The sequence below is a fragment of the Pteropus vampyrus genome, unplaced genomic scaffold, assembly GCF_000151845.1.
Source record: "Pteropus vampyrus isolate Shadow unplaced genomic scaffold, Pvam_2.0 Scaffold19, whole genome shotgun sequence".
NCBI classification, from domain to species: Eukaryota; Metazoa; Chordata; class Mammalia; order Chiroptera; family Pteropodidae; genus Pteropus; species Pteropus vampyrus.
This window is the reverse complement of record NW_011888800.1, coordinates 8,186,045-8,208,295: the sequence shown is the minus strand read 5'-3', so window position 1 is coordinate 8,208,295 and position 22,251 is coordinate 8,186,045. Positions and strand designations below refer to the sequence as shown.

At 46.0% G+C, this 22,251-nt stretch overlaps 1 protein-coding gene across 8 annotated transcripts; it reads left to right on the top strand.

Moving 5' to 3' along the window:
* On the top strand, positions 1 to 22,243 carry CDAN1 (codanin 1). Of its 8 annotated transcripts, XM_023527789.1 has the most exons (31): positions 18 to 127; positions 332 to 843; positions 1,052 to 1,258; positions 1,471 to 1,640; positions 1,776 to 1,889; positions 1,969 to 2,047; positions 2,469 to 2,589; positions 2,746 to 2,855; positions 3,329 to 3,418; positions 4,098 to 4,173; positions 4,699 to 4,904; positions 12,098 to 12,218; positions 12,356 to 12,502; positions 12,617 to 12,783; positions 13,167 to 13,254; positions 13,492 to 13,581; positions 13,780 to 13,834; positions 14,059 to 14,192; positions 14,275 to 14,378; positions 14,631 to 14,789; positions 15,146 to 15,209; positions 15,363 to 15,441; positions 15,630 to 15,778; positions 16,962 to 17,069; positions 17,198 to 17,261; positions 17,429 to 17,610; positions 17,896 to 18,003; positions 18,677 to 19,394; positions 20,365 to 20,408; positions 21,636 to 21,708; positions 21,790 to 22,243. In XM_023527789.1, exons 1-28 carry the CDS (start codon positions 38 to 40, stop codon positions 18,800 to 18,802), a joined length of 3,720 nt encoding a protein of 1,239 aa, XP_023383557.1. In that variant the 5' UTR covers positions 18 to 37; the 3' UTR covers positions 18,803 to 19,394; positions 20,365 to 20,408; positions 21,636 to 21,708; positions 21,790 to 22,243. The 8 variants fall into 8 exon arrangements, with proteins under 8 accessions (XP_023383561.1, XP_023383557.1, XP_011353280.1 ...); XM_023527793.1 differs by having other exon boundaries at positions 1 to 127; positions 21,636 to 22,243; XM_011354978.2 differs by having other exon boundaries at positions 1,055 to 1,258; positions 21,636 to 22,243.
* The last annotated feature ends 8 nt before the right edge of the window (positions 22,244 to 22,251 follow it).

The following is a 22,251-nucleotide window of genomic DNA, read 5'->3' as shown; positions in this document are numbered from 1 at the left end:
AGCGCCTGCGCAATCGCTTCGGAGCGCCCCGACCGGGATGGCGGCCGTTTTGGAGTCGTTGCTGCGAGAGGAGGTGTCGGTCGCAGCTGCCGTGCGGTGGATCGCGCGCAGCGCCCAGAGTTCGGAGGTAACAGCGCCGACACGCCTCCAGGCCTGACCCGAATCTCCCTTCCGCGGGAGATACCACCCCTTTGGTCCGCTTTCTCTACGGTGTCTGGCTGTCAGTCCGGGCCGAGTGCGCTCCAGCTAGGGGCCTCTGCCAGGGCTGTCCGGGTGCTCGCGGCCCTGGGCTGGCAGCTGACCCTCTTGTCCCTCTCCGCTTCTCCCTCAGGATGACCCTGGGGAAGCGGCCGCGCTGAACTCACTCCAACCACTGCGGAAGGAATTCGTGCCGTTCCTGCTGAACTTCCTGAGGGAGCAGAGTAGCCGCGTCCTCCCGCAGGGTCCCCCAACCCCCGCCAAGGGCCCAGGCTCCTCAACAGCCCTGCCAGGGAGGCCCGGAGGCCCGCCGCGGGGCGGCCGCGGGGCGCGCAGCCAGCTCTTCCCTCCGACCGAGACTTCGAGCGCTGCCGCCGCCGCCGCTGCGGCCGCTGCTGCTGAGGCCCCATCAGCCCGCCGCGGGGGCAGGAGGCGGGGCCCGGGGCCGGCCCGCGAGCGAGGTGGCCGCGGCCCGGGGAGCCTGGAGGAGGGGGTCAGTGGGGAGAGCCTGCCCTGGGCGGGTGGCCGGAGGCCTAGGGCCTCTAGCAGCCCCGGCAGCCCCAGCCTCACGCACTCTGATCCGCCGAACCTCAGCAACCTGGAGGAGTTCCCTCCCGTAGGCTCGGTTCCCCCCGGCCCTGCAGGGTGAGAATCAGCCCTCATCCAGGAAACGGGTGGTACAAAAGCTGTGCTAGGGAAGTAAATTAAGGTTGGGCGCTCCGTAGTAGAGCGTGGAAATAGCTAGATGGTTGGGGATGAAATAACTACAATGATGAGGGGCGTGTTACAAGGGCCCCAGCTGTTGTGGATGCTTGAAGATGGGAATTTGGGGAAAACCTGTGGCTACTCTCAGCAGGACGAAGCCTTCACGCAGGATCAACCCAACTCCAGTGAGTGAAGAGCGGTCACTCTCCAAGCCCAAGACCTGCTTCACCTCACCCCCAATCAACTGTGTCCCCAGTTCCCAATCCTCAGTCCTGGATTCTAGCCCTTGGGGCCATGGCCTTCCCCCAGGTTGCAGAAGTCTGCAGGAGGAGCGGGAGATGCTCAAGAAAGAACGGTATGGCCTTACTGCTCCCTGGATTGTTAGCTTCCTTCCTGTAAGGGGATCTTCAGGGCTTTTCCCTGAGATGGATTTGTGTGTCTCCCACCCCCCACTCCCCATCCCCGTCTGTTTCTTGGGCCATAGATGTCCTCCCTGGAGGAACCTGAGTATGGCTGTGGAGGGGAAGCCAGTTGACTGATCATGACATCACCCTTCTATCTTCATAGCTCTAAGCAGCTGCAGCAGTTACCTGCCCCCACCTGTTCCACCTCAGAATCAGGATCTCCCCTCCCCAGCCGGACAGGAAGCCTCACAGCTGAACCTGCTGATCCTGCCAAAGTGTCTTCCCGCCAGCGCCTGGAGCTGGTAGCCCTTGTCTACTCTTCATGCATTGCAGGCAAGTGAGAACAAAGGGTGCTGCAGTGGAGATAACTTGTAGAACTATAGGGTAAGATAATTGATAAGGCATGTAGAACTGAGCCTTGGTTCTGAATGGTGCCTAATAACACTGGGGTTTCCTTTTTATATCCAGAAAATCTGGTGCCAAACCTCTTCTTGGAGCTTTTCTTCGTCCTTCAGCTCCTTACAGCTCGGAGGATGGTGGCCACCAAGAACAGTAACCTTGAACCAAGTCCAGGAGCCCTAGGTCAGTGAGCAAGCCTCTTTTTGAGAAATGGGGTCTAGATATGGAATAATTCTTAACTGGCAGCCTGGTACTATTCTAGATTCCCTGGAAAGCCCACTGTTCCAGAGTGTCCACGATTGTGTCTTCTTTGCAGTGCAGGTTTTGGAGCATCAGTTTCAGTAAGTTTCCCCAGCAGAGGCATTTAAGTCTTATTCCCCTTGTCTACTTGGTTCTCTGGCCACTTGGGGTACATGCTTGTGCTTAACACAAATGCAGTGACTCAGGGCCTTTTCCAACACGTAATCTTTAATTGTGTGCTAAGACTATGAATTCAGCCCCTAAAAGAATCAAAGCGCCCCCTGTGGTCTTGGTGGCTGACCTTTGGGTTAATGTCTAATGTCCTGTCTTGCTCTCTTGCTCCCTGCCCCATAAGGTCTCATTTCCTCCCCCTTTGCCTCCATCATTTTTAATCCTTGATCTGTGGCTTTGCCTTACACACCTGTTCCATGCTCCAGACGATGTTCTGAGTGGTTATATAGGTGCCAGCTTCCTTTTTGCAATGTGTGTCCCATTCTCAGTCATGTGCTCTTGACCCTGTAGAGTTCTTTCGTACCTGGACAAAGGGACCTTGAAGCTGTTGGCTGAGAATGAGCGGTTACTGTGCTTCTCACCCGCTCTGCAAGGCCGCCTCCGAGCTGCCTACGAGGGCAGTGCTGCCAAGGTAGTGATCCCATCTTAGATGTCTCCTAGCCCAGACCTGCCCCTTCCAAGCCATACTAGTGTCCTATGGGCCAACTCTGGGCAGGAATACGGAGATGAAATTTTCTGAGCATGAACTCTTCAGGCTTCTGTCCCTAATGTCACTGCCATATTTTAGGTTTCTCTGGCGATGCCACCCTCTGTTCAAGCTGTCTCCTTTCAGCCAGAAACTGACAATCGTGCCAACTTCTCCAGTGACCGAGCCTTTCATACTTTTAAAAAACAGAGGTGATAAGAAAAGGGAATTTGGGGAGAGGGGATGAGTCCGCATTTACTTTGAGATAGGCAACCTATGTCATGTTCATAGAAACTAGAAGTTTGGCACTAACAAGTGATGGTTTAGCACCACCAGGCCCTTCCTGCCAACCATCGTAAGAGCTGCTTAGCTCTATTCTGTTTAGTGCCCATGGACTTGAACCTCTGATTTTAATAGCCTCACAAGTATATGACTTTAGTCACAGAGTTCTCAGATAAGAGAGAGCCTGATCAGCTTTCACTAACCACTGAAGTATGTGAAACATGTGATGTGCTGCTGCTCCTGGGTTGTAGTATCATCACCCTGTAGAGAACTTTGGAGACTGGACTGTGAATCGTCCTGTCCTCACTTCTGAGCAAGGGAAGGCACTCCTGGGATTGAGTTAGGTCAACTGGGAATTAGATTAGCTGTGCCTCAGTTGATCAGGCATTCTTATGTCTATCAGGGATGTGTTTTATGAGGTGCTTCGAGAGTGGGAAGATCACCATGAGGAGCCTGGATGGGATTTTGAGAAGGGCTTGGGCAGCAGGATCAGGTAGGTGCTCACACACTGGTCACTTTGTCCTTGATTCTCGCAGTGAGCATCTCAGTAGAGCTTGGGTAGCTGATTGGAGGAAGGCTTTCCTCCAACTCTTTCCAGCCTGAAGCTGTTATCTTCTATCCTCCTTAATCTCTTCAGTTATTGCCAACTGTGCCTCTACTCAAAGGGATCTGTCTCTCCAGCTCCTTCTACTCAGAAATGACTCATACTTGTTCTGTGGTGGTGAATGCTTGAAAAAGTGCAAAGCTCCTATTCCAGGTTACTTGAGTTTTGGCCCAAGTCACTGTTTAGACCCTTTCTAACCTCCATGTTCTTAATCTTCTAGTTTGGCATTTCTAATAACTTTGCATAGCTAGATAACTAGGATGGAGCAAGCATATCCTCTGTCCAGTGATCTACCTTCCACATGGGTCATGAAGCTCACTGGCACTTAGTATAGTGAAGATTAGAGAGGTGATATTTCTTGTTTGGCTAAGCAAATCCCTAGCCTTAAAGGGATCTCAAAGCTGAGAAAAGTTTACTTTTTCCTGTATCCTTGTGCTGGCCAGTTCTGGCGGAGTTCTGCTCAAGTCCCTGGAAAAAGGCTGAAAAGCCCAAGGATTGGTTTGTTCTCTCAGATCTTTCTACCCCCTTTCCCCTCCCTCACACTCCATTCCTGCCTCTTATTCCTCAGAGCCATGATGGGTCAGCTCTCTGCAGCCTGCAGCCACAGTCATTTTGTTCGGCTTTTCCAAAAACAGCTTCTCCAGGTAACAGTCCCAGGAGGAGATTAACCTACAGTGAACAGTAGGCATTGTAGACAGCAAAGTAATGGCTGGCACTGTGGGATAGGATGGACAGCCAGGCAGGTCTTAGGCTAGAGTTTGAACAGTTCTGCTCCTTGGGTGGTGGTTGAAACTCAGGCAGCCAGAGATAATGGAGTCAGGGTGCACCCCCACCTCTCTGGGACTCCTCACATACCCTGCACCCCTGCCTGCCTTCAGCCTCTCACTGTTTCCTTGCCCTTGATTTGTCCTGTTGTAGAGCGTGGGCTTAGGACTCTGATGGTCCTGGTTTCAGATTCTAGCTGTAGAGAAGCCTAGGCAAATGTCTAATCTTGCAGTTTCAGTTTCTTCACCTGTAAAACAATATAAATCCTACCTTGAAAAACGTGTGTGTGGTACCTGACAGAGGGTTGGCATTCCATAACTGTTTATTACTTCCTCTTTATTTTGTTCAGTCTTTTTTTCTAGAGAAACTTATTGTTTTTTTTCTCTCCTCCCCCCTTACCCCAGATGTGTCAGAGTCCTGGTGGTGCTGGTGGCACTGTCTTGGGCGAGGCTCTGGATGTGTTAAGTATGCTTGGAGCTGACAAGCTGGGGCGGTTGCGGCGCCTACAGGAACGGCTTGCTGCCCCTCAGAGCAGTGGGGGTCCTTGCCCACCCCCCTCCTTCCCAGGCTGTCAGGGATTCTTCAGGGACTTCATCCTGAGTGCCAGCAGGTAAAGGCTCCTCTGTCTTGCAGGAGTAGGGCAAAGGCCAGGAGAGATTTGTCTTCCCAGAAGGGCAGACAGTCCTTTCTTCTTTGCCTGGAATATAAAAGGGTGGGACTGGGTGATATCTGGGCTCCTTCTAGCTCACACTTCCTGCCTCCATTTTCCTTCTCATTTTTTTTCCAATTTAGTTGACATACAATATAGGTGTACAACATAGTAACTTGACATTTATATAACTTACAAAGCGATCACCCCAATAAGTATAGTACCCACCTGAAGGCGTACATCGTTATAACAATATTATTAACTATATTCTCTATGTTGTACTTTATATTCCTGTGACTGTTTTAATAACTGGCAATTTATACTTCTTAATTTCTTCCTTTTTTTTTTTTTTACACATCCAATATTTTTCCCATCAGGCAACCATCAATTTGTTCTCTGTTATCTATGAGTTTGTTTTGTTTGTTCATTTATTTTGTTTTTTACATACCACATATGAGTGAAATCACATGGTATTTGTCCTTCTCTGACTTATTTAGCACAATACCCTTTAGGCCCATTCATTTTGTTACAAGTGGTAACAAAATGAATGGGCCTAAAGGGTATTGTGCTAAATAATAAATATTCTTTTTTATGGCCGAGTAGTAATCCATTGTATATGGGTACCATATCTTCTATCCGATCATCTATCGATAGACATGTAGGTTGTTTCCATATTTTGGCTATTGTAAATAATGCAGCAGTGAAGATAGTGGTGCATGTCTTTTCAAATTAGTGTTTTGGATTTCTTTAGGTAAATATCCAGCAGTGGAATAGCTGGGTCACATGGTAGTTCTATTTTTGATTTTTTGAAGAACCTCCATACTGTTTTCCATAGCGGCTGCACCAATTTACAGTCCCACCAACAGTGCATCAGAGTTCCCTTTTCTCCACATCCTCACCAGCACTTGTTGATTTCTTGATGATAGCCATTCTGAAAGTTGTGAGGTGATATGTCATGGTTTTAATTTGCATTTCCCTGATGATTAGTGATGTTGAGCATCTTTTTATGTCTCTTGGCCTTCTGTATGTCCTCTCTGGAGAAATATCTATTCAGATTCTCTGCCCATTTTTTTTATTAAATTGTTTTTTTGGTGTCAAGTTGTATAAGTTTCTTATATATTTTGGATATTAACCCCTTATCAGATGTATCATTGGCGAGTATCTTCTCCCATTCAGTAGGTCCCCTTTTCCTTTGCAAAAACTTTTCAGTTTTATTTAGTTCTATTTGTTTATTTTTTTCTTTTGTTTCCTCTGCCCGAGGAGACATTTCCAAAACAATATTGCTAAGAGCAATGTCACAGTGTTTACTGCCTGTGTTTTCATCTAGGAGTTTTATGGTTTCAAATCTTTTTTAAGTCTTTAATCCATTTTGAATTTATTTTTGTATATGATGTAAGAAAGTAGTCTAATTTCATTTTTTTTTTTTTTGCCTGCTTGTATCCAATTTTCCAAACACCGTTTATTAAAGAGACAGTCTTTTTACCCCATTGCATATTCTTGCCTCCTTTGTCATAAATTGACCTAATAGGTATGAATTTATTTCTGGCCTCTCTACTCTATTCCATTGATCTATGTGCCTGTTCTATGTTTGTACCATGCTGTTTTGATTACTATAGCCTTGTACTATAGTTTGATAACAGGTAGCGTGATACCTCCAACTTTGTTCTTCTTTCCCAAGATTGCTTTGGCTATTTGGGGTCTTTTGTGGTTCTATATAAATTTTAGGATTATTTGTTCTACTTCTGGGGAAAAGGCCATTGGTATTTTGTTAGGGATTGCATTGAATCTGTAGATTGCCTTGGGTAGTATAGGCATTTTAATATTAATTCTTCCCATCCATGAGCATGTTATATGCTCCCATTTTGTATCTTCACCTTCTTTCATTAATGTTTTAACAGTTTTCCAAGTACAGGTCTTCTAGCTTCTTGGTTAAATTTATTTCTAGGAATTTTATTATTTTTGAATAAATGGGATTGTTTTTATTTCTCTTTCTGATAGTTTGTTATTAGTATATAAAAACGCCACCAATTTCTGAATACTTTGTATCCTGCTCCTTTACTAAATTCATTTATTCTAATAGTTTTTGGTGGATACTTTAGGGTTCTCTAGGGTATCGTGTCATCTGTATGTAGTGAGTTTTACTTCTTCCCTTCCGATTGGATGCCTTTTATTAATTTTTTTCTTTTCTGATTGCTGTGGCTAGGACTTTCAGTACTATGTTGAATAAAAGTGGTGAAAGTGGAAATCCTTGTCTTGTTCAAGATCTTAAAGAAAAAGCTTTCAGCTTTTCTCTGTTGAATATGATGTTAGCTGTGGGTTTATCATATATGGCCTTTGCTATGTTGAGGTATGTTCCCTCTACCTCCATTTTGCTAAGAGCTTTTATAATAAATAGAAGTTGGATTTTGTCAAATGTTTTTTCTGCATCTATTGATATCATTTCAGTTTTTATCCTTCATTTTTTTTATGTGGTTTATCATGTTAATTCATTTGTGGATATCGAACCAACTCTGCATTTCAGGAATTAATCCCACTTGATCATGGTGTATGATCTTCTTAAGATATTGCTGAATTTAGTTTGCTAATATTTTGTTGAAGATTTTTGCATCTATGTTTATCAGGGATATGGGCCTATAATTTTCTCTTTTTTTTGTAGTGTCTTTGCCTGGTATTGGTATCAGGGTAATGCTGGCCTCATACAATGAATTTGGGGACTCTTCAGTGTTTTGGAATAGTTTGAGAAGGATATGTGTTAATTCTTTAAATGTTTGGTAAAGTTCATCTGTGAAGCCATCTAGTTCAGGGCTTTTGTTGGGAGTTTTTCGATTATTGATTCAGTATTGTTAGCAGTTATCATTCTGTTCAGATTTTGTTTCTTCCTGATTCATCCTTGGAATATTGTATGTTTTAGAAATTTCTCTATTTCTTCCAGGTTGTCCAATTTGTTGGTATATAGGTGTTTGTAGTATTTTCTTAGGATCCTTTGTATTCCTGTGCCGTTGGTTTTCACTTCTTTTTCATTTCTGTATTTATTTGGGCCCTCTTTTTTTCTTGATGGTTCGGCTAAAGGTTTATGAATTTTGTTAATCTTTTCAAATAAATAGCTCTTGGTTTCATCAATGTTTTCTGTCATTTCATAGACTCTATTTTGATTATTTCCTCTCTGATCTTTATTATTTTCTTCCTTCTACTCACTTTGGGCTTTGTTTGTCCTTTTATAGTTCCTTTAGGTGTAAGGTTAGATTGTTTATTTGAGATTTATCTTGTTTTATAAGGCCTATATTGCTATTAATTTCTCTCTTACAACAGCTTTGGCTATGTCCCATAGATTTTGAGTCATTGTGTTTTTATTATCATATGTCTCAATGTATCTTTTGATTTCTTCCTTGATCATGTTGTTAACCCATTCATTGTTTAGTAGCATGTTATTTAGCCTCCATGTGTTTTTCAGTTTTCTTCTTGTAATGGATTTTTAGTTTCATACTATTGTGATTGGAGAAGATACTTAGTGTGATTTCATTATTCTTAAATTTATTGATACTTGTTTGTGGACTAACATGTGGTTTTTCCTGGAAAATTTTCCATATGTATGTGAAAAGAATGTATATTCTCCTGCTTTTGGGTGATGTACTAAAAATATCAGTTAAGTCTATCTGGTCTAATGTATCATTTAAGGTCACTGTTTCTGTCTCAGTGATCTATCTGTTAATGTCAACGGTGTGTTAAAGTCTCCTGCCATGACTGTAATTCTGTTGCTCTCTCCTTTTATGTCTGTCAATATTTGCTTTATATATTTAGTTGCTCCTATGTTGGGTGTATAAATGTTTTCAAGAGTTATACCCTCTCGTTGGATTGATCCCTTTATCATTATGAAATGCCCTTCTTTGTCTCTTGCTACAGCCCTTGTTTAAAGTCTGTTTTGTCTATTATAAATATTGCTACCCTAGCTTTTTTTTCCATTTGCATGAAACATCTTTTTCCATTTCTCTATTTTCAGTCTGTGTGTTTTGATCTGAAGTGGATCTCTTGTAGGCAGCATATGTACAGGTCGTTTTTTTAATCCATTTAGCTACCTTGTGTCTTTTGATTGAAGCATTTAGTCCATTTACATTTTAATTAATTCTTGATACTGTGTAGTTATTGCCATTTTACTGATCGTTTTCTGATTGTTTTTTGTAGTTCTCTGCTCCTTTCTTGCTCTCTTGAATGTTGATGATTTTCTATAGCATCGAATTTGGATTCCTTTCTCTTTATTTCTTGTATATCTCTTGTACATTTTTGGTTTGTGGTTACCGTGTACTTCATACATAACAAGCCAAGTTTATAGCAGTCTTTTTTCAGTTGATGGTCATGTAATTTCGACTGCATTCTAAAATCAACACAATTGTTACTCACCCCCTACACATTTATGTTTTTGTCATTTTTTTACTTCTTTCGTGCATATGTGTTTCAGTGTATCCCTTAATTTATCATTGTAATTACACATGGCCTTCCTTTTAACCTTGTAGTAGCTTTATAGTTGATCGATCCACTGCTTTTACTAAGTAGTCAGCTTCGTCAGTGAGAATTTTTTCTTTCCTATATTTTCTTATTCATATTTTTGATCTCTTGAAGTAATCCCTTTAACATTTCAGGTAATACTGGTTTAGTGGTGATGAACTCCTTTAGCTCTTCTCTGGGAAATTCTTTCTCTCTCCTTTGATTCTAAATGATAGGCTTTCTTGATAGAGTAATCTTGTTTTTAGGTCTTTGCTTTTCATAACTTTGAGTGCTTTATGACATTCCTTTTTGGCCTGATTTCTGTTGAGAAATTAGCTGTTAATCTTATGGGAGCTGCCTTGAACGGTAACCAACTTCTTTTCTTTCTACTTTTAAGATTCTTTGTCTTTAACCTTTGGCATTTTAATTATGATGTGTCTTGGTGTGGGCTTCTTTCGATTCACCTTGTTGGATACCCTCTGTATTTCCTGGACTTGTGTATCTATTTTCTCCACAAGGTTCAGGATGTTTTCAGTCATTATTTCTGCAAATAGATTTTTAATCCCTTTCTCTCTTCTCCTTCTGGAACCCCTGTGATGCGAGTGTTGGTAGGCTTGATGTTGTCCCAGAGTTCCCTTAACTCTATTCTTTTTTTTCTTTTTGCTGTTCCGAATGGGTGTATTCTACCTTGTATTCCAGATCGCTGATTCGATCCTTTGCTTCATCTGATCTGTTATTAATTCTGTCAAATGTGTTCTTCATTTCAGTTATTATAGTCTTCATTTCTGTTTGTTTTTGTTTTTTTTTAATGGTTTCGTTGAGGTTCTCACTGAGATAATCTATTCTTCCCTTAAGTTCATTGAACATCCTTTTAACTAGTGTTTTGAACCTCATGTCTGGTAGATCCTTGTCTCCATTTATCTCATTTAGGACATGTTTCTTTGTCTCCTCATTTTGGCTGCCTCCCTGTGTTTGTTTTTATGTATTGGGTAGATCTGCTGTATTTCCTGGTTTTGGCAGAGTAGCCTTATGTAGTGCCCTGTAAGGCCTCGTGGTATAGTCTCCCAAACACCTGATCCAGGTGTTCCAGGTATGTCTTTTCTATGGATTGTGTGTGCCCTCCTGTTATAGTTGAGCCTTGATTGCTCTTGACATGTCAGTGGATGGCATTGACCTTCAGGATGACTGGCTGTGAGGGGTAATCGTGTCTGTAGCAGATAGGCTTTTGTGCAGGGGACTGACTCTATGGAACAGGTCGTTTTAGCAGGGCTGGGGTGCCAGTCGAGTCTGCCCTTCAGGTATGTCATTTGTGGAACTGGTAGAGTAGTACTCTGTTGTGGTCTGAAGCTGGCCACCAGGTGTGTTGGTTCTGGAGCTTCTTAGTAGGAGCTCTGCTGCAGGCCAAGGTCAGCCACCGTTTATGCTCAGCTTCGGGCCACCTGGTGGGAGCTACAAAGTCATCTGTGTTTGTTTGCCACTGTTGCTAGGTTTGGAGGTGTTTCGAAGGGGCTATGCTATGAACTGAGGCCAGCTGCCACTAATGCAGGGCTTTAGGACCCTTTGGTGGGCACCACTGTATGAGCTTAGACCAGCCACCTCTTGTGTTGGGTTTGTGGCTGCTTAGGTGGAGCTACACTCCAAGATTAGTTGCCACTTATACCAGGCTTGGGGGCCACTTGATATAAGTTGCAATACAATTTAAAACTAGTCATCACTTGTGCTTGGGGTCCCTTAGCAAGAGGTATAGGGCATGCCAAGGCTAGCCACTATGTGTTTGGGGTTTGTGGACCTTTGAGAGACTTTAGAAGTCCACAGCACGAGTCAGGGTTGGCCACTCATGTGGAAAAGCCACTGGAAACAGCTTGAGCTGAATGTGGCTGTAGGGTGAGGCAGGGTCTTAGGGAATCACCAGGTTAAAGGAGAGCACAGATTTGGTGCCTGCCTGTGCCTGCCAGCTGGGTGTGAAAAAAAATCAACAGAGGAACAGTGGCACCTGCCAGTGCTTCCATTGCCGAATAGAGCTGCCCTGACCTCTGCCACTCCAGCTCTCTTTGTGAAGCTAGTCAATTCAGTTCTTCCCTGTATGTCCCTGGCATTTTTCAAGCTGCTGCTGCCCCTGTGCTAGAGCCCAGAGCGAGTAAGTCTGTGACAAGTGAGTGCACAGACCTCTCAAGAGGATCACCTTTCATCTCACTCAGACACAATCCCTCCTAGTTTTCACAGCCAGGAGTTATGGGGACTCCTCTTTCTGGCACTGGTGGCTTGGGCTGTGACCCCTGGCTCCTCAGGGGAGACCTCTGCAACCAAGATATCCCTCCCAATTTTTAATTGCCACACGTGGGTATGGGACATGCCCCTTTGCCCCTCCTGCCGGTCTCAACATGGCTTATCCTTGGTTATAGGACTTCTGTTTAGCTAGTCTTTAGATGGTTCTCAGTGACGGTTGCTCTGTAATTTAGTTGTAAGTTTGATGTGGTCATGAGAAGAGGCGTTTACCTACCCTGTGCTCTTGACCTTAAGCACTGCTTCTCATTCTTCCACCATGTGGGCAACCTCATTGCTACTTGGCCTCCCTCTGAAACTCCCTGAGGCTTTCTGTCTGGACCCCCTCTTCTTTCTTCAGTTCTTACACCTCTTCCAGTGCCTTTTGTTTTCTTTCTTGCTGTCCTTCCTAGCTTCCAGTTTAATCAGCATCTCATGGATAGTCTGAGTTTGAAGATCCGGGAGCTCAACGGTTTTGTTCTGCCTCAGCCTGAGCCTAGTGATGAAGATGGAGAGTCAGACGTGGACTGGCAGGTTAGAAAGCAGAACAAGGGAGTTGAAGGGGTTCTGACCTAGGAGGAAACAGGTATTTTCAAGAACTTTGTAACAAATTTGGAATTTTTCTAGATGCCGTAATGCTTAGGACCTTTTCCTTCCCTGATCCCCGGCAGGGTGAACGGAGGCAGTTTGCTGTGGTGCTACTCAGCCTGAGGCTTTTGGCTAAATTCTTGGGCTTTGTGGCTTTCCTGCCATACCGGGGACCTGAACCACCCCCAACCCGTGAGCTCCAGGACTCCATTCTGGCCCTGAGGAGCCAGGTGAATGGGGGCTCTGGTAAGGAGGGAGCTGGAAAGAGCCATAAAGCATTGGAGTTAGAGAGCACTCCCCAGTTTCCTGGGACCTGCCCACTGACTGAGTTCTGGCCCCACCAGGTGCCCCCAGCCCTGGATGTACGAGCTCTGCTGCAGCAGGGGCTGCGGGCCCGCCGAGCAGTGCTCACAGTGCCCTGGTTGGTGGAGTTCCTTTCTCTTGCTGACCACATTGTTCCCATGCTGGACTATTACCGCAGCATCTTCACTCTCTTGCTACATCTACATCGGTGAGTAGAGAAAAGGCAAGGCTTAAGAACAGGGTGCAGGTAGAACGTTGCTTAGGCCATTGTTAATGAAGAGAGTTGAGCAGCATGTGCTTCCTATGTGGTACTGTAGCCATAACTGACCCTTAGAGGAGAGGCAGGATTTGGTCCACAGGGAAAGACTGGGCAGTTGGTTCTTTCCTTGGACTTTTACTATTCCTACTATGGCCTAGCTGAGATGGAGAACAGATCTGGGCAGGGGCACTGAAGAGATCCTGGTTGCCTGCACAACAGCAGTCCCTTCTAGGTCTGCTTTTGAGAATTAACTTCCCAATTATAGCTTTCTTTTACTGCATTCTGTTTCTTTCTACGCATAAATTTAGTTGACACCCTCATTTACCTTTTAGGAGCTTGGTCTTGTCAAAAGAAAGTGAAGGGGAGATGTGCTTTCTGAACAAGCTGCTGCTGCTTGCTGTCCTGGGCTGGCTTTTCCAGGTTGGCCGAGTGAGGGTCCTATTTGGGGAGGGAGTTGGGGGTGGCTGTTCTGGCTAGAGATAGGGAGGGGAGAGTATTTGAGTTTAGGGTCAGGACCAGAAGATAAAGTTCAGAGGAAGTAAGGGAATTACCATAGTTTCAGAGGAAGATTGTCTAAACCCTGGAACCATGAGGTAGAAAGTATGATGAAGCTTTCAAGCATTAACTGGAGCTGGTGCTGCTCTAATCTCTTGCCAGATTCCCACAGTCCCTGAGGACCTGTTCTTTCTGGAAGAGGGTCAGGTGGATACCTTTGAGGTGGACACAGTAGCTTTAGAGCATGGTTTGGTAAGTGTTGGGGTCCAGCCAGAGCCATGGGGTTCACAGAAATAAAGGAAGCAAGGTGTCTGAGGTCCAGCAGGAGATAAGCCATGATAGAGACTGAACTATTATGTAATTCTTATACCTGATTGTCCCGTTTCTGGCACACTGGGAAGGAAGAGAAGCCTGCCTGCCTTCGCAACTCTGGCCTGTTCTCTCCCCCAGGATGGCATGCCTGTGGTGGACCAGCATCTACTCTATACCTGCTGCCCCTATATCGGTAAGAATAGTTGTCTCCCCTGGCCCCCAATGGTCCTTAGTCCTTGGCATGTCCCTGCAGAATACCCAGAAGGCACCCCATGGGCCTAACATCCTAATGGTTGTTCTCTTCTTAGGTACTCCCCGACTGCCTCAGTCTCTCTATTCTACAAACGCTCAAAGTCCATGATGCTCGGGGTGGAGGGGTGGGTTTTAGAACTAAGCACTTGCTCTTCTCTGACGCAGGAGAGCTCCGCAAACTGCTCGCTTCATGGGTATCAGGTAGCAGTGGGCGGAGTGGGGGCTTCGTGAGGAAGATCACCCCCACCACCACCACAGGCCTGGGAGCCCAGCCTCCGCGGACCACCCAGGGGCTGCAGGTAAGGGGCCAGGTGGAGGCAGGGGTCCACTCTGGAGAAGAGAAAGGGAACCTTTCACTGCACTGCTCCCTCCTTCCCATAGGCACAGCTGGCCCAAGCCTTTTTCCACAACCAGCCTCCCTCCTTGCGCAGGACTGTAGAGTTTGTGGCAGAGAGAATTGGCTCTAACTGTGTCAAACATATCAAGTGAGTGTGGGTTGAGGGTCCCATTCTGATTCTCATACCATTTTCCTCTTTTGACTCCTTATACCTTGTTGCCAGACTGAGGAAAGCCAGTTGAGTGGTCGGGGGGAGAGGAGGGGCAAGGACAGTATGGAAGGGAGGCTTAAAATTGGTAACATTCTTTGAAGTGAGTTCTGACCACATTTCCTTGAATTTGCAGCCCCTTTCTGATTCAACCCTTCCAACTACCTCCAAACATTGCTGTCCCTGCTACAGGGCCACGCTGGTGGCAGATCTGGTGCGCCAGGCGGAGTCACTTCTTCAAGAGCAGCTGGTGACGCAGGGAGAGGAAGGGGGAGATCCAGCCCAACTGTTGGAGATCTTGTGTTCCCAGCTGTGCCCCCATGGGGCCCAGGCATTGACCCAGGGGCGGGAGTAAGAGATGCCAGTCTGTTTGGACCCTTATCTCCTCTCTTAGCTTTTATTGTTCTGACCTTTTTTCCCCTTTCACACACATATCCTTTATCCCACGTCCTCTCTCCACACTTTTTTCATTCTTTCCTCTTAGGCTATCTTTGACTTTAGGGTTTTGGGGACCCAAAATCCAAGCTGAAATGGAAGCATAGGTGGTTGGGGCTCCCATTCTTCCCAGCATCTGGGCTGGGGCCAGAGGGCTGACAGTGCTTCACCCTGAGGCAGAGCCCTCCCCACTCACATGATTGGTGCACACAGGACATGTCTGAGAGACAGGCTGAAATATCTAGACATCACTGATCTCTGTCTCCTTTTAGGTTCTGCCAAAAGAAGAGCCCTGGGGCGGTGCGGGCACTGCTTCCCGAGGAGACCCCGGCAGCTGTACGTAAGAGGGAGACCTGGGGCTAGGGGGATAGGCGGTTGGTGTGGGAGAGGGGTGTGTGTAAATGTGTACATGAAGTCCTGGACTTGGGCATGCGTCATTGTCCCCAACCCTCCCCTGGCCCCTGATTTTGCAGTACTTCTGTGTCACAGGTTCTAAGCAGTGCAGAGAACATTGCTGTGGGGCTTGCAACAGAGAAAGCCTGTGCTTGGTTGTCAGCTAACATCACAGGTAAGGTCCAGGCAAGGGGGGTGGCTGACCAAGTTTTTCAGAAGTGGACTGCAGGAAGTTAGAGGCCATTGGGGGGAGATGGGACTCAGAGCCTGCTGGAAACAGTGAAGGGCATGGGTAGGCATGGTGAGCCAGCGCAGGGCTGTTTGGTGACCCCTTTTCTGTTCTCCCTCTGACCTGACCTGCAGCGCTAATCAGGAGAGAGGTGAAAGCGGCAGTGGGTCGCGTGCTTCGAGCCCAGGGTCCTGAACTGGCTGCCCGGGGGGAGCGGAGGGGCTGCTCCCGTGCCTGTGAGCACCATGCTCCCCTCCCCTCCCACCTCATCTCCGAGATCAAAGTACACGGCTCCCTAATCCCTTCGGCTCCCCTCCCCCACTTCTCGCTCTTTTCCTGGCCTCCTTCCTCTCTCATGTCTGCTCCGGTATTTGTGTTGCAGCTTTCTGTGTCCAGCTAGTTCCCGTTTTGTTCGGTACTGAATGGGATGAGGTAGGACAGTACTGAATTGAAGGGCTTTCCTAATTGTTCTTTTTTGGTACTTAAATCACCCAAAAGGGGGAAAGGGGAAAAGGTAAATATGAAAATTTTTGACTAAATACTTATTATACAGATGGTGATGGGGGTGGGTGGTGAATGGCTGTCCAGTGTAGTATGAAAGTCTTTAAGTGGGCAGTCCACCTGGTATTGAGATGTGATTTTAGAAACTTTCTATGTGGGAGGTGATGCTTGTTTAGTTACAGACAGTAAAAATAATGTCAGTACTTTTAACTTGATTTTTAAAACATCAGACAGACTACAGCAGAGCTAGGTCAGGAAACACCCTACAGGCGGAAATCAGCTTACTGCTTGTTCTGTAAATAAAGTGTTGGAACACAGCCATTCTTGTTCATTTATGAATTGTCTAGGGCTGCTTTTGTGCTACAGCACAGAGCTAAGTAGTTGAGACAGACACTGTCTGGCCTGCAAAGCCTAAACCATTTATTGTTTTGCCCTGGTCTATGGTTGTAGTAGTTAGTATAGGAGTAAAGATTTGGACTAGGAACGAAGGAGGAATGACTAAAAGTAGAGAGCATGTATGGGGCAGAAGAAAAGGCTAAGTAGCCATTAGCTACTGGTTTTCAACATACAGAGGATTTCTGTACTGAAACCTTATTTCTCTTGATGAACAGAGAAGCATGAGGGATAGAAAATATTACATGTATGCAGTAGGATGGTTCCCCTAAATTCTTTCAGAATAAGATACTCTCTGGGAACTGGCTAGGTACAGCTTTGTCCTAAGATGAGTGACATCTCTTGAAATCTAGCAGCATGTTCCTCAGCTTACCTGCTCCATCTGTTCTCTCGTCCACTTGGTTGCTTCTCCCAGCTGTGCTGTCCTGCCTCAGTCTAAGCGCACCTTGGCTCAGTTACTTCACCCCAGGGGTCTTGTCTTCCTTTTCCTTCTGCCTCTCTCCACTGGCTGATCCCCACCCCAAGCCACATTATCTGTGGCCTCACTCCACTCCCACCTCTGCTCTCCCCAGGATGTACTCTCTCTGGCCTCAGGGCCCCGGGACCCTGAGGAGGGAGTGTCCCCAGAGCATCTTGAGCAGCTCCTAGGCCAGCTGGGCCTGACACTGCGGTGCCGCCAGGTAAGACATGGTAGGATGTTCTCCAGTGTCCTTATCCAGTGCCCTATAACCAGAGCTACATTGGCTGCCTCAGGGCCGCTGCTGTAAGGATGCTGCTAATGTCCAGGGTCTCCTTGCTTTTTCCCCAGTTCCTGTGCCCACCTGCTGAGCAGCATCTGGCAAAGTGCTCCGTGGAGTTAGCGTCTCTCCTTGGTATGGCTCCTTTCTATCACCTTACTCTCTTGCCAGATCCCCCAGCTCTCAGGATTGGGTACAAGCAAGATTAAAATGAAACTTTCTTCTGCTCTTCTTCCTCCCAGGGGCTGGCCAGGTAACCCTGCCTCCATTTCTTAAAGCTTGGCTTTCCTTTCTTCCCATAGTTGCAGACCAAATTCCTGTCCTAGGGCCCCCGGCACAACACCGGCTAGAGAGAGGGCAGGCACGAAGGCTCCTGCACCTGCTGCTTTCCTTATGGAAGGACGACTTTCAGGTGCCCATTCCGCTGCATCTGCTGCTGAGCCCAAGAAACGTGGGGCTTCTGGCAGACACTCGGCCGAGGGAGGTGAGCCAGAGAGGTGGGTGGATGCAGGGGTACAGGGAGGCAGTCCTCTTAGTCCTCTGGGATTACGTTCTTATATCCACCACCCTCACCCCAAACATTATGAGCTTGTTTCCTCTCTTACCCCTTTTCTGGCAGCTGTGCTCATTTTCTGTTCCATGTTAAAATGAACTCCCTTACTGTTTAATCTCAGGTCTTCTCCTTCCTCAGCAGCTCTGTCCTTTCTATCAGTCAGGGTCACTGCGCAGTCCTCCTAACCACCCTGACCTCCTCCTCCATGTGTTGCAGTGGGACCTGCTGCTGTTCTTGCTCCGGGAGCTGGTAGAGAAAGGTCTGATGGGACGGACAGAGATAGAGGCCTGCCTGGACAGCCTCCGTGAGGCCCAGTGGCCAGGGGTAAGGGGTCCTCATCTCCTTTTACCTGGAGAGAAAACAAGTGTCATATGTCTATCCTGAAAGGGGGCAAGTGATGGTACCTGGCATTCTTAGTATCTTTCCCGTACTTGGTGGATTTTGTCAAGTGCCTTCAGGACCACCCCAAAATGGAGTGGCTGTTCTGGTGGGACTTCAAATTTCAGCAGCTACTGTATGAAGGACTGTCAGAGGAGGAAGGGAACATGGAAGGCAGGTAGCTGGAAAGCAGCAGAGCATAGTGTGGGTTTTTAAAATCAATAACCTGGATTTTAACTTTGTCTAGTACTTAATGTTGTGATTTAGGGCAAAGTTTTATCTTAGTTTCTTCACCTATAAAATGGGAATAATTTATACCTCCTAGGGTTTATCAAGATGAAATAATGTGCTTATTACTCAGATGGTGATAAGTACTTACTCTATGGTTCTGAGCCTCCTGTCAGAGTTCCCTCTCCTTGCCAGAACTTGAGCATCCCAGAGTACCTTAATGGGACAAGGTTTCAAGTCCATTTCAGTGTAAAAGGCTACTGGGAAAAAATAAGATAGCTAGGTTCTCTAGTCACGGGTTAGTGCTACAGCTTTATACTTGGGATTGATTTTTCAGTAGAGAGGATGAATAATTCAGAATCATGCGTCTCCCTTTTATGTCACCTTGTAGGATTTCTCTGAAGAATTAGCAACACTGTTCAACCTATTTCTAGCTGAGCCCTGGATGCCAGAACCTCAGCTAAGAGCTTGTGAGCTGCTGCAGCCAAACCGAGGGACTGTGCTGGCCCAGAGCTAGGGCTGAGAAGTGGCCTTGACTTGGGTGTCTCACCAGAACCCTGCCTGTGTCTCAGGAGGAAGTCCCAGCACCACCCCAAGTGCCCACTGCTGACCCCTGCTGGCGCAGGAGTAGCTGAATCTGAAATCGGGCTTCCTGCTCACATGTGAAGGAAGTATGGCTATCTGGCCTCCCACAGACTGCAGGCTCGCCATCCCGAGTCCTAGAAGGAGAAGGAGGGTCCATGTGCTTCAGGATTATGGTGGAAAAGCCTAGAGACTACAGTCCTAGAGGAGAAGAGTTGGCATTTATTACCTGGATCCTAAATGAAATGACGTGTGGGCTTGAGCCCAACTTGCTGCTATCCCAGCATCTCTTAAGACTGGTTTGGGAAATCATGACAGAGGCAAATGACTTCTGCTTAACTTGTGCGTAAAGTCAAAACATGAATCTTGGGAGTCTACACTTTACTGCTAGGAGCTGGACTGCCATCTCTTTAAAAATGCACAACAGACGAGATGGGGCGCTCCTGACAGAAACCCAGCTCTATCTACCCCTTCCTGTCTTCAGTCCTGTGCCGATAGTAACTCTCAACTCTAGCTCCATCCAGGTGGTAAGCACAGGGCAGAACACTAAAGCTTTTTAAAATAAACTCTTTTCTTTTCCAAGGTCTTCATGTCTAGTTATTTTTATCTGATTCTTCCCTGTAGAGGCTGCAGTCTCAGGGTGGGCTTGGAGGTAGGTGTTGACAGGGTAGAGCCATACTAGTGGCATGGCCACCTAGCAATGCCTGTGTGTTCCACCGTGAGACGCTACAGGCTAGAGAGCCTGGGACCCTTTTAACTCAACTGGCTTCTGTGCAACTCTCTTGAAAGATTTAGTATAAATGTTTAGGATAAGTTTCTACTCACCAAATACTCCCTACTGAACTAGAGTGAGGCAGCTTTTGTTACAGAGGGCAGGGGTGTGATTTAGCTCAGAACAAAAGCATTCTACAACTCTATAAATGATTCACTTTTTTTTTTTTTTTTTTTTTTACTAAGCACTATCTTGATCATGTGCATTAAAGTCACTCATAAAATTCATGGTGTTTCTACTTTGGCAACATGGGCAGAGTCAGGCGAGGGTGAGGGGTGTGGAGAGAAGTACTCAGTGAACATACTGAAATGGCTTACAAAGTCTTGTCTATGTATACTTCTGTTTTTCTTTGGGGAAAAGTTCAAAAAGGTCTCTGACCCAAGGAAGGATAAAAGTCTCTGGGCCTAAAGGAGTTTGCTGTGTGACTTTAGTAACCTGGTGTGGTGCCCTTACTCGCATTAAGCCCCATAGGGGGGTCTCTTGATCACCACTTTGTAATGACACCTCTATCTGGTCAGGCGGTGCCTGTGCCTTTTCCTTCCCCTCAGCCCATCCTACTCATTCCTTTAACTAGTTTCTACATCTGAACCTTTTAATCTCTTCATTTTTAAAGGCCTTTATCTTTGTCCTTTAAATCCAATTTATACTACAGAAATTCAGAGAGTTCTGAATGCCTGGGAACCAAAACAGCTTTAAGAAATGTTTTATCTTTCTGCACCCATTAGGTGTGGCTGAAGGAAAGCTCTGCCCCAGGAACCTGAGCCCAGAGGTAAGCAGCAGCTACTTTAGACACTCAGCTCCAAGTAAAGTGGGATGGGCAGGCAAGCGGAGGGGAAAGCCTGAAGGCACAAGGATGCTGGGTTAAAGGCTACTCAAACTTGGCAAGGACCCAATTCAGGAAACGATGCTGGCCTGTGAGAACCTTAAAGGCCTTCTCTAGGCAGAAAGATAACCTAAGAATTAAAGAGACAGGCAGCTAATGAGCTAGTGAACTAATTAGGTTCCTTTCTGTATAGCTCCTCTCCACTAATTGTTAAAAACAGTGGTTTTCAAAATGTGGTCCGCACACTAGCAGCATCAGGCTCACCTGGGACTTTCTAGAAATACAAATGTGCAGGCCCTTCTCGGTCCACTGAAGTGGTATAATAAGTTCCTCGGGAGATTCTGATGTACAATGAAGTCTTAGAAGCACTTGTCTAAGCCAAAATCTGACTTCATGATCATTTAGGTCTATGGACTATCTTTAACACTTGCATTTTGCTAAAGATCAGCCTCAGTTAATATTCTTTAGGTTGCTGACTCAGGCCCGGTGTGTGGCTTCTCTAGGCTTCCCACATGTTCAGATTCCTATTGCTGCTTCTGCCTCAGAAGTCCCAGAGGTGCACACCTCTTAAAAGAGCTTCCTTTCAGGGGATTGTGGTCAGGGGATTGTTACATGTGACAATGACTGTTCTGGTATCCTCCCTCATTGTTCATATTTGGGCTACAGCTTGCCATAATTGGTTAACTAATCTGGTTGCTATTTACATGCCTTAAAACAGTGCGTAGCTCATGGAAAGCACTCAGTACATCTGTGTAAACTGTAGAACCTGAAACTGAGTCATGAGTAGTTATTACCATCATAATCTCCAGGCTAAATTCTGAGCTCAAATGATACACTTAGGCCATCTCAGGGTAGTCTTCACTAATAAAAGTACTATCAGACCTTTAATTTACAAGTTTCTGACCATTTCAATCAGCAGTCTTGGTAAGCGATTTATATGAGAAGAGCTGGGAGTACATAAATAGGGTGTTAAATATATCAAGTGTCGCAAAAAAAAAAAAAAAATTAACCAGAAAAATTAAGGTTTAAAGGCAATTTAAAAACCTTTAGTCAATAATGTATAGATAACCTATTCTGAGGTAAGAGAAAAAAATCCCGCAAAACTTTTAGAAAAATAAATCTCTGCTGTACAGAATTTTACCTTTTAACCACATCGTCTTGATCCCCATACAGTCACCTTCTTCCACCAAAGATTCTGAATCCCAGAACTGAAGCCGAGAATCTCTCCCACCCCTACCACTTCCAGGTAACCAGAATATTCAAAGCTCACATTCAGCCATGCTAAGGAACAAGAAAACAACCCATTCTCCATCCCATCCTAAAATAGGTGGGGCTACAGCAGCAGCGTGGAATTCTCGTGAGACCACTGAAGGCTGGGACCAAGGCTCTGAGTGAGGTAAGGAATGCATCTGAGCTTCTCCCTAACAAATGACTTACCTCTTCTAGGAGTTCCAATATCTTCTTTCTAGTCTTCAAAAGATAGATTTTCATTTCTTTGAAACTCCTCTTGCCTCGTCAGCAGCCAATATCTGGCTGCCCACCTCCTAACCCCATCCCCATCCTCCCTTGAAAAGCTAGGCCCCACCTTGAACCCAAATCTGTCCAACCTGCTTTTACAGTGGTCTTCTCAGTCTACTGAGCTCTGGAGTGATGGCTCCATGACAGAGCATTGCTCAGTACTCCTGACACAGGCAAAGACCCAAATGTCCTCTCCTGTGAGGGGAAAGGAAGTGGTGGAGCGGGGCCGGGGGGTGATTAATAAAATGTTTGGTAAAAAAGGAGAAACGAT